The 15486-nt window shown below is 34.4% G+C and overlaps 1 protein-coding gene across 1 annotated transcript in view; it reads left to right on the top strand.

Moving 5' to 3' along the window:
- GRID2 (glutamate ionotropic receptor delta type subunit 2) overlaps window positions 1-15486 on the top strand; it is a 1625731-nt gene that overhangs the window by 996609 nt on the left and 613636 nt on the right. Inside the window, exon 5 of the mRNA XM_040237847.1 lies at window positions 8803-8856. Coding sequence (XP_040093781.1) covers window positions 8803-8856 — 54 coding nt within the window. The remainder of the gene's footprint in view (window positions 1-8802; window positions 8857-15486) is intronic.

Below are 15486 nucleotides of genomic sequence, written 5' to 3'. Positions count from 1 at the left end.
TTGACTTCACATTCCAGGATGTCTGGCTCTAGGTGAGTGATCACACCATCGTGATTATCTTGGTCATGAAGATCTTTTTTGTATAGCTCTTCTGTGTATTCTTGCCACCTCTTAATATCTTCTGCTTATGTTAGGTCCATACCATTTCTGTCCTTTATCAAGCCCATCTTTGCATGAAATGTCCCCTTGGTATCTCTAATTTTCTTGAAGGGATCTCTAGTCTTTCCCATTATGTTGTTTTCCTCATTTCTTTGCATTGATCGTTGAGGAGGGCTTTCTTATCTCTGCTTGCTATTCTTTGGAACTCTGCATTCAAATGGGAATATCTTTCCTTTTCTCCTTTGCTTTTCATGTCTCTTCTTTTCACAGCTATTTGTATGGCCTCCTCAGACAACCATTTTGCATTTTTGCATTTCTTTTCCTTGGGGATGGTCTTGATCCCTGTCTCCTGTACAATGTCAAAACTCTATTAGCCTTTGCCCTGCTTCATTCTGTACTCCAAGGCCAAATTTGCCTGTTACTTCAGATATTTCTTGACTTCCTACTTTTCCATTCCAGGCCCGTATAATGAAAAGGACATCGTTTTTGGGTGTTAGTTCTAAAAGGTCTTGTAGGTCTTCATAGAACCATTCTCCTTCAGCTTCTTGAGAGTTATTGGTCAGGGCATAGACTTGGTTACTGTAATATTGAATGGTTTGCCTTGGAAATGAACAGAGATCATTCTGTCATTTTTGAGATTGCATCCAAGAACTGCATTTTGAACTCTCCTGTTCACTGTGATGGCTACTCCATTTCCTCTAAGGGATTCTTGCCCACAGTAGTTGATATAATGGTCATCTGAGTTAAATTCACCCATTCAAGTCCATTTTAGTTTGCTGATTCCTAAATTGTTGATGTTCACACTTGCCACCTCCTGTTTGACCACTTCCAATTTGCGTTAATTGATGGACCTAACATTCCAGGTTCCTATGCAGTTTTGCTGTTTACACCACTGGACTTTACTTCCATCACCAGTCACATCCACAACTGGGTGGTGTTTTTGCTTTGGCTCCATCTCTTCATTCTTTCTGGAGTTATTTCTCCACTCTTCTCCAGTAGCATATAGGGCACCTAACGACCTGGGGAGTTCATCTTTCTAAATGAACTCCACAGTTGAACTCTACGCATGGGCATCACTAGATGGTCAATACTGAAATCAAATTGATTATATTCTTTGTAGCCAAAGATGGAAAAGCTCTATACAGTCAGCAAAAACAAGACTAGAAGCTGACTGTGGCTCAGATAATGAACTCCTTATTGCAAAATTCAGACTTAAATTGAAGAAAGTAGGGAAAACCACTAGACCATTTAGGTATAACCTAAATCAAATCCTTTATGATTATCCAGTGGAAGTGACAAATAGATTAAAGGGATTAGAAGTGATAGACAGAGTACCTGAACAACCATGGATGGAGGTTCATGTCATTGTACAGGAAACGGTGATCAAGATATTCCCTAAGAAAAAGAAATGCAAAAAAGGCAAAATGGTTGACTGAGGAGGCCTTACAAACAGCTATGAAATGAAGAGAAGCGAAAGGCAAAGAAGAAAAGGAAAGATATACCCATTTGAATGCAGAGTTCCAAAGAATAGCAAGGAGAGATAAGGAAGCCTTCCTCAGTAATCAGTGCAAAGAAATAGAGGAAAACAATAGAATGGGAAAGACTAGAGATCTCTTCAAGAAAATTAGAGATACCAAGGGAGTATTTCATGCAAAGATTGGCTTGACAAAGGACAGAAATGGTATGGGCCTAACAGAAGCAGAAGATATTAAGAAGAGGTGGCAAGAATACACAGAAGAACTGTACAAAAAAGATCTTCACGACCAAGATAATCACGATGGTGTGATCACTCACCTAGAGCCAGACATTCTGGAATGAGAAGTCAACTGCACCTTAGGATGCATCACTATGAACAAAGCTAACAGAGGTGATGGAATTCCAGTTGACTATTTCAAATCCTAAAAGATGATGCTGTGAAAGTGCTACACTCACTATGCCAGCAAACTTAGAATACTCAGCAGTGACCACAGGACTAGAAAATGTCAGTTTTCATTCCAATCCCAAAGAAAGGCAATGCCAAAAATGCTCAAACTACCACAGAGTTGCACTCTTCTTATATGCTAGCAAAGGAATGCTCAAAATTCTCCTGCCATTCTTCAACAGTATGTGAACCGCTGGATTTAGAAAAGGCAAAGGAACCTGAGATCAAATTGCCAACATCCACTGGATCATTGAAAAAGCAAGAGAGTTCCAGAAAAACATCTACTTCTGCTTTATTTACCACGCCAAAAAAACTTTGACTGTGTGGATGACAACAAACTGTGGAAAATTCTTAAAGAGATGGGATTACCAGGCCACCTGACCTGCCTCCTGAGAAGTCTGTATGTAGGTCAAGAAGCAACAGTTAGAGCTGGACACGGAACAACAGACTGGTTCCATGAGAAAGGAGTACTTCCAGGCTATATATTGTCACCCTGCTTATTTAACTTACATTCAGAGTACGTCATGAGAAAAGCTTGACTAGATGAAGCACAAGCTGGAATAAAGATTGCCAGGAGAAATATCAATAACCTCAGATATGCTAAGAAAACTAACAAAACTTAGTTTTCTTAACCTTAGAAAAACTAAGAAAAAAATTAGAAAAACCTTAGGAAAAAACTTAGAATAACCTTAGAAAAACTATGAAAACCTTAGAAAAACTAACCTTAGAAAACTTAACCTCAGAAAACTAAGATCATGGCAAATGATCTCTGGTGGTTCGCATACTATTGAAGACTGATCTGGAGAATTTTGAGCATTCCTTTGCTAGCGTATGAGATAGGTGTCATAAGGATGACACCACCCTTATGGCAGAAAGAGGAGAACTAAAGAGTTGCCTGATGAAAGTGAAAGAGGAGAGTGAAAAAGTTGCTTAAAGCTCAACATTCAGAAAACTAAGATCATGGCATCTGGTCCCATCACTTCACAGCAAATAGATGGGGAAACAGTGAAAACAGTGACAGACTTTATTGGGGGGGGGGCGTGCTCCAAAATCACTGCAGATTGTGACTGCAGCCAGGAAATTAAAAGCCGCTTGCTCCTTGGAAAAAAAGTTATGACCAACCTAAACAGCTTATTAAAAAGCAGAAACATTATTTAGCAATAAAGGTCCATGTACAGAAAGCTATGTTTTTTTTCCAGTAGCCATGTATGGAAGTGAGAGTTGGACTATAAAGAAAGCTGAGTGTCGATGAATTGATACTTTGAACTGTGGTGTTGGAGAAGACTCTTGAGAGTCCCTTGGAAAGCAAGGAGATCCAACTAGTGTATCCTAAAGGAAATCAGTCCTGAATATTCATTGGAAGGGATGATGCTAAAGCTGAAACTCCAGTACTTTGGCCACCTGATGCAAAGAACTGACTCATTTGAAAAGCCCCTGATGCTGGGAAAAATTGAAGGTGGGAGAAGGGGCTGACTGAAGATGAGGTGGTTGGATGGCATCACTGACTCAATGGACATGAGTTTGAGTAAAGTCTGGGAGTTGGTGATGGACAGGGAGACCTGGTGGTTGAAGTCCATGGGGTCACAAAGAGTTGGACACGACTGAGGGACTGAACTGAACTGAACTCACTTCTTCTAGTGAGAAGAAGACCAAATAAGCTAAAAACAAAAACAAAGTAAAGTCATGTGCATGTTTAATGTACCTGAAGTTGGGGGTTTTGTATTATGACTCTGTATTTCAGAACATTATAGTATTTAATTGTATTGTGTTTTATAGCAGAACTCTATTGTATTAATTGTACAATTGACCCATATATGATGCTCAGACAATTGGATATTGAGTTTGTACTGTAAATCCATGAATTCCTTGCTAATAATCTATTATGTACTATAAATTTTGTACTTGATACATATCTTCTATATTTTATTGCAAAAGAAATAGTGTTGATTTGGTTTTTATCTGATTTTAACTAGAAATGGATAAAAATTTAAAAGATTTAATAAAAAATGAAAAAAAGAACAAGTATTACTCTTTTGTTAGAACTATGCATTTGGGTTTTACATAAAATATGTTGATTCAACTTTTTGTATAAGTTTTTGTTTTGTGAAAAAAATTTCCTTTATTAGTTGGAAAACTCTCTCTAGGATTATTATAAGGCCATGCTTTTGAAATTATGAATTTTCACGTGGTGCTTCAGTACAATTTTAGAACTCTTAAATATGTGTGATTAAATTAGCAAAGGTTCCTGTCTGTATCTCCCCAAAAGTACTAATCCCATGAGATTTGTAGTGGGGAAAAATGGTTTCCATGATCAAAATCTTTTGGAATATGCTAAGTTCCAAGTACCTCGGAGAGCTGTAAAGCATATTTATTAAAGTATGAGGTGTTGGTATTCACTGAGAGTTTTTAGTATGTGCTATTATTGCATTTAACCTTTGTCATGACTCTTGGTGGTAGTTTAGTTGTGGGTCCTGTCATTAACCTTGATGACAAAGAAGGAAACTGAGGCCACAGAGTTGGTCATATGTTCAAAGTCACACTGTAAGATAATGGAGAAAAATCTCTGACTTCAGAGCTCATGCTCTTAAGTCTGAAGCCATATGCTCAAAATAAGAATGTATGAAGCAATATTGCACATTAATAAGACTTTTATGTTAGTTATATTTCAATATTGGTATTAACCTGTTAAAAGCTTTGAGGATTAATGCAGTAATATATCTTTTTAACTTGGCTTAACTCAACATTTCTAAATTGGGTTTGGCTACAGAAAGCTAACAAATTTTAGGGAAAATAGTGTCCCACAGAATACAGTTGGAGAAATGCAGATATAAACTATAGTATCGTAGTAGATGAGGAGCCAGGATGGGAGTAACTTTTCAGTATTTCTTTGGCCACTTGCTCCAAATAACTGTGAGTGCCTTTCCCAAGGTGGACTATCACTCAAGGACTCCACTTGTCAATTTGGAATGGGCAGTGCTGCTGCTGCTAAGTCGCTTCAGTCGTGTCCAACTCTGTGTGACCCCATAGACAGCAGCCCACCAGGCTCCCCCATCCCTGGGATTCTCCGGGCAAGAATACTGGAGTGGGTTGCCATTTCCTTCTCCAATGTGTAAAAGTGAAAAGTGAAAGTGAATGGGCAGTAGTAGCAAGCAAACACTTGATATGTTTGCTGCTGCAGATGCACAGAGCACGGGAACCCTTCACACAAATGTGGATTATGTGGTATATCCTGCAAAGAGAGTGAGCTTAATTTAGTTAAGCTACAAGGTTGAGTGAAAAACAGCATGCTGCTGTTATTGTTGAGTCAATTAAATTGTCCTCTGTGCTCATAGGAACTGTTCCACATTTATTACCAGTGAGATATACGCTCCGGCAGTTTCTTTGCTTCGTATTGTCTTATATTTAGCACATCTAAAGATTTGAGAACGGATGATGGAAGACATGGTGATAAATTGTCAGGCTTTTCCAAAGATTCAGAAGTTCTAAAGTTCCTGCCAGTGACAGATGGCCTGTCCTTACTCATCGCTTGTCTTCCTGACAGGACTTGATTTTTTTCCCCCTTTTTTGTTCAATTTTCTTAAAGTAAGCTAAGCTGCTTGGGAAGTAGGATAGTCTCATTTGTTATAACTGTGTTACTCTACGTTGATGTGGAAGCAACTCTATATGAATATGAAACTGGCTCCCTCTATGTTATTAATGTATACATGTGTAGTGTTACGTGAGAAGCATGGGACAAGAAGGGAGAGAAACAGATAACCCAGGAAAACCCCTACTTCCTTTATTCCTGTTATATTGTAACCAAACCTACTAGTTAAACCATTGGTTAATCTTTTCTTACTGCCATTGTCTTTCATAGCCCAAGCATCACGTGATCTTTTGGGGAGTGCTTATTATTATATGGTAATACAGTATACATTGTTTGTAGGACCCTTATTATTTCATAACAATCAACAAAAATTGAAATTTGGGAGTAAATAGTATAGTTAGGTTGTACTAACTTGCTAGACATTTATACAAGTCCACAGAATGAAACCAAACAACTATAAAAGTGATGGAATTAAGTATAAAATAGGTTCTCACTAGAAAAATAAAAAGGAATAAATATTTCAATCAAATTGCTTAATCCTTTTCATTGGCTTAAAATATGTTTACTGCTGAAATAGGAAATGTGCTACTTAAGTAAGGAAGATAAGAAAAAGAAACAATTTCTCTGATCCAAGTTCTGGTATGTTGTTGTTTAGTTGCTCAGTCTTGTCTGACTCTTTTGCAAGCTTGTGATCCTGTAGCCGGCCAGGTTCCTCTGTCTATGGGATTTTCCAGGCACGAATATAATGCAGTCAGTTGCCATTTCCTACTCCAGGGGATCTTCCTGACCCAGGGATCAAACCTGTGTCTCCTGCAAGTCTCCTGCATTACAGACTCTTTACCACGAAGTCTTACATATCTTCTTAATCCTTTGTCCAGATGTATTACCAGTCCTTCAAGCTGGTAATGCAGTTAGTTCGATACATTACTTAATCTAAAATATATCAAATGGAAAATGATTAATATGAATAAAAAGTTAAATTATCAGATAGATGTATTGATTTAGTATTTATAATAGTTGTTTGATATTTGTTATCTACAAAAATAAGAATTTATGTAAATTTGTCTTTCCTAAGAGTGTTCACCTTAGCTCCATTTGATTGGGAAAAACATAAACAATATTATTATCACTCCTTTTTACCTATTCTTTTAACTCTACTATAAAATTTATTTATCTGGAGATATATGTATATATGAATATATACATATATTACACACTGGTATAGATATAATAGTAGGTCATGTATACATATCAACATAATATATAAATATACACTTAATATAAATAGACACACTTTTTTTGTATAACACTTTTTATTGCTAATAAGTTAATGGTGATAGTTTATCTAAGATGATTAAAGTAAAATAATGATTAAATTAGAAACAATGGATGCCATTACTGGTATAAAATGACTTCTTAAGCTAAAATTGGAAACTGCCATTGGTCATACTTTTTACATTGTTTCACCTAAAGTTGAACATGTATGTATTTCAAAAGCAATAATAATAGTATAGCTTAAAAATAGATCACATGTCCTCACTTCTATGATAAGATATTTATTATCAAGGCACCTTAGTAAGGTCATAGGAATCTATGTGATGATGTATATGGAACTAGTATAAAATTTATACCAAAATTTTAAAAATATTCTCCAAATAATTATATAATTGAGAAAGTATTGACTCACATAAATGTAATTACAATTGTGTTTCTCATGATTCAGTGGATATTTCAGTAGGCATTTCTCAGTAGGACAAAGACTAGCCCCCAAAAGTAATTTATGCACCATGTATGCGTTAGTCGCTCGGTTGTGTCAGACTCCCTGCGACCCCATGGACTGTAGCCCACCAGGCTTCTCTGTCCATGGGATTACCCAGGCAAGAATACTGGAGTGGATTGCCATTTTCCTCTCCAAAAGTAATTCATCAGTTCAGTTCGGTTCAGTTCAGTCGCTCAGTTGTGTCTGACTCTTTGCGACCCCATGAATCACAGCACACCAGGCCTCCCTGTCCATCACCAACTCCTGCAGTTCACTCAAACTCATGTCCATCGAGTCGGTGATGCCACCCAGCCATCTCATCCTCTGTCATCCCCTTCTCCTCCTGCCCTCAATCTTTCCCAGCATCAGGGTCTTTTCCAATGAGCATGAGGTGGCCAAATTCTTGGAGTTTCAGCTTCAGCATCAGCGCTTCTGATGAACACCCAGGACTGATCTCCAAGTAATTCATACTTTATAACAATTCCTTGCTAGTTATTAGAAAGCATCTTGACTTAAAACCTGATCTTTTGGTGTTACTGCTGAAAATAGCACAGCAATCTCTTATAAAACAAGCTAACCTAACTTTTATCTATATGTTCCATGGCATGAATCATAAGAACATGTCTTAGGATGGTCATGATGAAGTTGGATAGAATGGAAACACACTGCAATAGGTTTACTTTTTTGGCCTAAGCCAAGGATAATTTAGAATCAATTTATTTAAAGCTATTCAGTCAAGGTTGCTACCTATACGTAGTTTACTTTTTCTTTTACATAAGTTTTCTGTCTGCTCATATTATTAGCAAAACTACTGAAATTAACCAACTATAACTTGTGCTAATATAATTTCCATCACTTTTATAGTCTTTTCATTCAGGTAATTTTACAATTGGATATCCTCAATACACATACTCAAAACTTTTTAGAACATGGACATTTTACTTTGTCAAGACAATGACAAAACATATACACAGGGAAGTAACACATAAGAATGTTAAGTTAGAGCCAGATAATGGAAGGATATATTAGGTATTAGATATTTAGATATCTAAGATATCTAATAACCTTAGATATTTATTAGGTAGATGATACAAGGTCACCAAAGCTTTATTTGGACTAGGAAATTCAGTGCAAATTGTACTCAGTTAAATCACAAAAATGGTATTATTTGTATTCTTTTTTCATTTGAAGCCTTTTTTTTTCTAGGCTTTTCATTAACTTTATTTTCAAATTTAGCGAGTCTACACTGCACTTACAAGATGAACACAAATGCTTCTACCATGTTTTACTGTAACGGTTTTCCATTTTCAGTTGACTTTTCAGTTGAAAAGGACTTTTCTGACATGTGATATATTTTTGTCATTTGTCAAGTATATCTAGTTTGGTTTGTTTTTCACAATTAATGCTGACTGATAGCTGATTTGTTTTCTGTTCCAGGTTGTGGAGACTAATTTGGTTGCTTTTGACTGTCACTGGATCATTATAAATGAGGTAAATCTAACTAAACCTAACTGTCAATTCTGAGTCCTGTTTTCATATATATAGTCACAGCTATAGCCTTAAATTTCTAACAGGAAACAGAACACAGAGTAAACTTTCAGCTTACTGAAAGGATGCCGTTAAATAAAATAGAATAAGGAGTTTTTGCAAGTTATAAAGGGCTTTGTATGAATAAAATAAATATAGAACATCTTCCCCACTGAGTATCTTTTAGCCTTTTCCGTTGGCACACACTGCTTACATCAGAGATCATTTTTATAAAAATTACAGTTCTTCTTTGTAAGCAAAGTGAATCTCTTCCAGTGGAGGGCCTGTGTTCCATTTATATTTTACTGTTGTTTCTAGAACTTTTATACCCCACCCCCTTACAAGTGGATTAAATAGTTCCTCACATGAATATGAATAAATAAGAGCAGATTGTTTTGCTTTCCATAAAGAAACACAACTGTTTTAAAATCCACCAACTTGTCAAATTTCTTGTGAAAGATTTTTTTTGCAAAAACAATGCGTAACATTAAAAATACAGTATTACAACACGAGAGCCCTGTGAAATAAGTTGTTCCATTGGCACCTGCCAGTCAGAGTTAGAAGGGAAAATGAGTAGATCAGTCAAATAATGAGATAATGATCTAGTATTCAGTATATCTATTATTACTTATGGAAAAAATAATGTGTTGTTTATCAAGTGATACTAATGTTGAATTATAGAATAATACATTTTATCTCAGGAGCAAAGTAGCATTTTTGGCAAGAATTCTAGTCTTGAATTCAGCAAGATAGGCTTAATCCTGACTTTGAAACTGGTTCCTAGCTGTGTTACTATGGATATATAATAAAATATCCTATGCCTCAGGGGTTATTTGTTAGTTTGTACTGTATGTATAACAACATTTACTTTACCAGTTCTTAATGAAAATTAAGTGAAATATTATTGAATGCTCTGAACATGGTGCCTGACAAATGACACTCAGTAAATGGTATTGCAATAATGATCAGAGTACATTAAAAGTTCACAGATCGCTTACTCACATATTATTTTGTTGAATAATAAATAGTGTTACAAAGTATTGAGGAAATGGGGTCTTGCCTTTCCTTATACAGAGAAATAAAAATGATTCTTAGTTTCAAGTTGTTTCTCCTAAACACCCTTCATTGCTTAATTTTAGCTTTCTTGATGGTTCTTTTTTGTTCAGTTTAAAGGCACTGGGAACGTTTTACAAACCTGTTTTTTGCCTGCCCGACTTTGATTCTACATGATTTGTCAGTGTATTTCTTATGTCACATTAAGATGTGTTCTTCAGAGATCCTCACAGATAACGTGTGTATGTCAGATCTGCTTTTCAGTGAAGTTTCTAAGTCAATCTAGAATGACTAAACATCAGGATGGATTAAGGGTAAGGGAGACCACAAACAAACCACATACCTAGAAATACCTTTTCTAGGTATTTTTAACTCTTTTTTCTCCAAAGAATCTAAGGTTCAAATAAATCGAATGGTTTGTCAAATATTATGCAACTATTAAGTGGTAATAATGAGATTTAAAACTTAATCTTTTCCAGTCTAAAGTTTTGGTTGTTGTTGCCTTTTTTTTTAAAATAATTTTTCTTATAGATTATATTTTTGAAATTTATGCTCCTAAATTTCAATCTTATAGGAGCCAATAAGTTTTCTGTTACTTTTTGTCTTTAGCTTAATATTTTCTGGATTACTATTTTTTGAAATAGAGAATCCTCCTAATTTCTTGTTTTTGTTTCACACCCAGCTTCTGATGAGGACTAGGCCACACAGCTATTTTGATATGAAACAAACTGGACCTGTTTTACTTGTTTGTGTCAATATCGATGACCAGGGGGAAAAAGTGATTTCTTGCCTCTTTAGAGACATGGATTAATCAAACAAATTAACACTTACAACTGATAAATGGAAATGCCCATTCTTTTCTATTATTTGGTAAGATTGCAGAAAGGACGCCTGAATTAACATTTTCCCCATATTCAACTATTCCCCATTGACTTCTAATGTTATCCTTGTATCTTGAAAATGTGAGCCCAGGTAGAGAGAGCTTCCCATGGCACCAATGACCATCTGTCTACTGCTTGCTTGTCAGTTTGTGCTATGGAAGAAATTGCTTTTTCATATTATAAAGAGGAAGTTGAGTAGTATGTATTTCATTTATGGAAAGAGCAATAGCTTATATTTTGCTGTATCTTTCATAAAGATTGTAACTCATTCTGTTAAACTTCTCATTAAGTTTTATTTCATAAAATATTAGGGCAAATGATGTCTTTCAACAATTGTTTCATAATTGGAGTCCCTATTTTACAAAAAAACAATCCACAGAAAAAACAATCTAATAATATATATTAGAAGTATAGAACACAGTATAGAAAACCTCGGTATGTTTTCATTCACATGTTAGTTTCCCACTGTAAATTGTTATAACTAGAGCTTCACTTTTACTATTACTGAAACCCTTATCTCTTTTTTACTCACAGTCCTCCTTACTGGTCCTTGAGGAGAGATGTAATTTTAGGCAGAGCAGGTCAATGCCACTTAAGTCTTTGAAAAATCTCATGGTCACAGCCCACACTGTTTACATTGGTTATTATATTTTTTCCCTAAACTAGGTTTAAAAAAATCAGAGATCAAGCATATTTTCTGTACTTTCATCCCTAAGAAATACCATCCATATATGTATCTGTGCTCAACCCACTTAATTCTACATGATTCCATCCAGACACCTCATTCTCTCTGAAATATGCCTCAGGAAACTTGAGTCTCACTACCTTTATTTGTTTTATAGGTCTGTTTATAATAAATGAATCAAATTTTATCTTAATTTTCATAAAATGAGAAACATGAATTCCTCAAGTTTCCTAGGAAAATAATAAACTCTGAAAGGAGTAACAACAACAACAAAGTCCAGCAACTTGCAAATGCCCATTTTGTTTGAACATGGACATTGTGAATCTGATTAGTTTGGTTTGTGTAGCTACTATTTTGTTGCTAATTTTAAAATGGGTTGCAAACATTTACTTAATCTTATTGCACCAACAGTTTCTCAAAGAGAAACTATAAATCAAAGTTGGCATTGTGCGTCATGATACAAATTGATGCTAAAGCTTGAAAACAGTATATTTATTTCATTTGCATCAAATGTGCTATAATAATGAGAGGCTATGCTAGTTCATATGGTGTAATCAATCATATGCTAGTAGATGGATATGGTATTTATCTTTTCCCTGCAATCAGGTGATCCAGCAGAGAACAGCCTTTCCTTATAAGTATTTTCATCCCTTCAGAGTCCTGAAGCAGATGGCCTAGCACTTTATTTAAGTTTTACAAGTTAGAAATTCAGATAAGAAGATATACATACATAAATACATATTAGAAGTATAGAACACAGTGTAGAAAACCTCAGTTCTTTTCTCATCCACATGTTAGTTTCCTACTGTAAATTGTTATAAATGTAACTTCTCTTTGTTACTGAAACCCTTAGCTCTTTTTTGCCCACAACCCTCCTTACTAGTCCTTGAGCAGAGATGTAATTTTAGGCAGAGCAGGTCAATACCACTTAGTGTTTCAATACCACTTAATGTATACACACACACACACACACACACACACACACACACTGTTTAGAGCAGCAAGAAGCATAATGCTGTATGTAGTCTTCTATTCCCTGATGATACTAAATCTGACCCTTGGTGTCCTGACTTCTTATTTAAATACTAGTTTTTTTTTAGTTTAAGCTATTATTCTCTGCTAATCACTGCTTAGTTCTGCAGTGAATAAGTTGTTGTTGTTATGGTTGAGATTTGAATATGTGTAATGAATAGTTTTCATTTTTCTAGTTTGGTGATTAATTGAACTGCTCTCTACTAATCTGTTAAGCAGAAAGTTGACATTCTGTTCTTCTTTCCACACTTATAGTCTGCAGTTGGTTTTGTTCCATGTTTCATGGTATCTCTCTACTAATCTGTTAAGCAGAAAGTTGACATTCTGTTCCTCTTTCCACACTTATAGTCTGCAGTTGGTTTTGTTCCATGTTTCATGGTATATGTATAATAATTTCACATTACTGTTAAAGTTTATGGAAGCATCAAAGGATCTTTTCTGTTAAGAGAGCATAAACATACCAGCAACACAACAATAAATATAATCTTTTCAAATTATACTACATAGCACACTGCTTACTATCATTACTAAAATCTGCTTTATTTATAATAGATAAAGTTATTAAAACACCCCAGTGTCTCTACTTAAAGTTTCAGGGATCTGTCTTTCAAAGATGGTTTGCTGAAATCTTGCCATTCATTCAATTTTTTATTTGACAATACATTTAATGAATACCTACTCTAAGCCAAGAACTTCATTAGATATTAAGAGATAAACGAATAGGAAAGGAGGAAGGGATCCTATTCTGAAATAGTCTATGTAATATAGATTGGCATCCAATCTAATAGACTTTGAGTCTTTCCTTCCCTGGAATTCTATTAACTTGAGCTTAAAGCTGATATCCTACAAGGATTCAGGAGTGATCCAATTCTCCTAAAAGATTTGTTCTGGAAATTGGCTGCTTCTGGTGGAGTTATAGCCGTACCAGATATTTTAGCTTTCCCCTCCCTTGGCTTTGACTCCATTCAGAGTTCACTCTACGTTAAACTATCACAGTAAGTGAATAAGAATCTTTTTCTTGGATATATTGATTTGACTCTTGATAATTTTTGATTATCCATGTAAATAATTTTTGGAGAAAAAAAAGCTGAATGCTTTGCTCTTAAGAATACTTGAGAAAAATTAAGTACACTAAAACATATTTATTTTTCATTGTAATATTAATTCTTATTTCATAAATATGCTCACTAAAATAAATAATACAAAAAAGACAAATAATTTTTAATTTACTTTCTTTAAATTCCTTCAAACTCAGGAAATGTCTGTATAACTTAGTAGCATATTTTAGGTAGTACAGGGAACTCAGTTGAGTGTGTGGTAAACTAGTTCTTCATATGATTATTTTTTAAATCAGTTATTTTAACATTTTTTTAAGTCTGCACATTTGAACAGCGTAGATTCCAATAGATTATGCAACAGCTTCATATTTTAATAAAGCAGTTTACCTAACAATTTCTTTTTCTTTTAAAAATATTTCTTAATAGATTAAATATTCACTTGGCTTCCACTGTTTACCTAACATTGTATTTACCAGTTTTGAAATGCATCTTCTGGAATGCAGTTCTTTAAATGTAAAATAGCTACCTAATCAAGTTTTCATATCACTATCAAACTATTTTTGAGATCAGGTGTCAAACTAAAACTGCAAGTGAATTTTTTGAGACAGACTGTCTGTTAGCTTCATTCAGAATGGCAGATTCTTTCCTACCAGAAAATTACTTTCTTTTCCCTTCTTCAAATAATAATAGGCAAAATATATTCAATTCAAATTGACATTTTCTCAGATATAGTCATTTAGACATCTGAGGACTTCAGCTTTTAGAACTTGTAAAAGGTAACCATCCTTTTGTGTGGATTTAAAACTAGTCCTCTCAAAGACTTTGGCTCCTGATAGATGACTTTACCATTCCTTATAGAATCATTAAGCTATTAAATTCTAGAATAATATATCTTTATTGTTTTAATTCCTATCACTCATGAATATTAATCTAAATAATTCCTGTAAGGAAAATGGATTCCTTACATGATTACTTCAGATAGTGTCTCTGGATGACATTTATAAAATCTCATTATGAGTAAAGGGTATGTTGATGAAGAACTTGGAATCTCCTACTTCTTTATTTGTAAATGAGAATTAACAACATCTGAATCAGAATGTAGTTTTTAGCAGAAAATGAAATAATGTGTTAAGTACTTAGTATTTTCCCCAAAATATAGTAGGATCTTAATAAATGTAAGTTTTTGTTCTAGTATGCTGATTTGTAGTTCAGCACTGGTGGAGCACGTAGAAATAGTGGTATTTGACAAAATATTGATAAATCTTATATTGCTAAAGAAAAAACCACATATATAACACAATTTAGTCAATATTATGAGAGAGTGGTAGAATTTTTCACTGCTTTTTAAAAATCAAGATGCTTATCTGCATAATATTAAAAATTTTAAACATGTAATAACATTGAATGACAATAAAAATTGATTTTAAACATTTCCTGTTTAAAGTTCAGACCTAAAATGAAGTTGATAGGCACTGTAGACACAGTTTAATTTTACTTCATGAGTAGATGGCAGAGAATTAAAAACTGACCTGCTTTTGCCAGACAGAAATTTTGGTATCAGTGAATGATACACACTAAAGGAAAAAGCAGCATTTTAAACTGAGAAAAATCATCTTTATGGTACAGTAATTGACTGGAAATCCAGTATATTATACTAGACATGGCTGATAGCAGGTATTATTTTATTTTCAGAAAAATCTTTATTTCATAAATATCATAAATAAAGGATGGATTTTAAAGCTAATATGTTCTATGACAAAGAAAATTTACACTTGTAAATCATCTTTTTCTCTTTCATTATTCTGTAATAATTCTTTGAAACAAACCTGAGAAATACTCACTGCAGTCCAATATGTATCCTATGTCAAATATTTTATTTCTGTTG

The sequence above is a fragment of the Oryx dammah genome, unplaced genomic scaffold, assembly GCF_014754425.2.
Source record: "Oryx dammah isolate SB20612 unplaced genomic scaffold, SCBI_Odam_1.1 HiC_scaffold_3, whole genome shotgun sequence".
Lineage (NCBI taxonomy): Eukaryota > Metazoa > Chordata > Mammalia > Artiodactyla > Bovidae > Oryx > Oryx dammah.
Note: the sequence above shows the minus strand (reverse complement) of the source record. Positions and strands in the feature narration are given on the sequence as shown.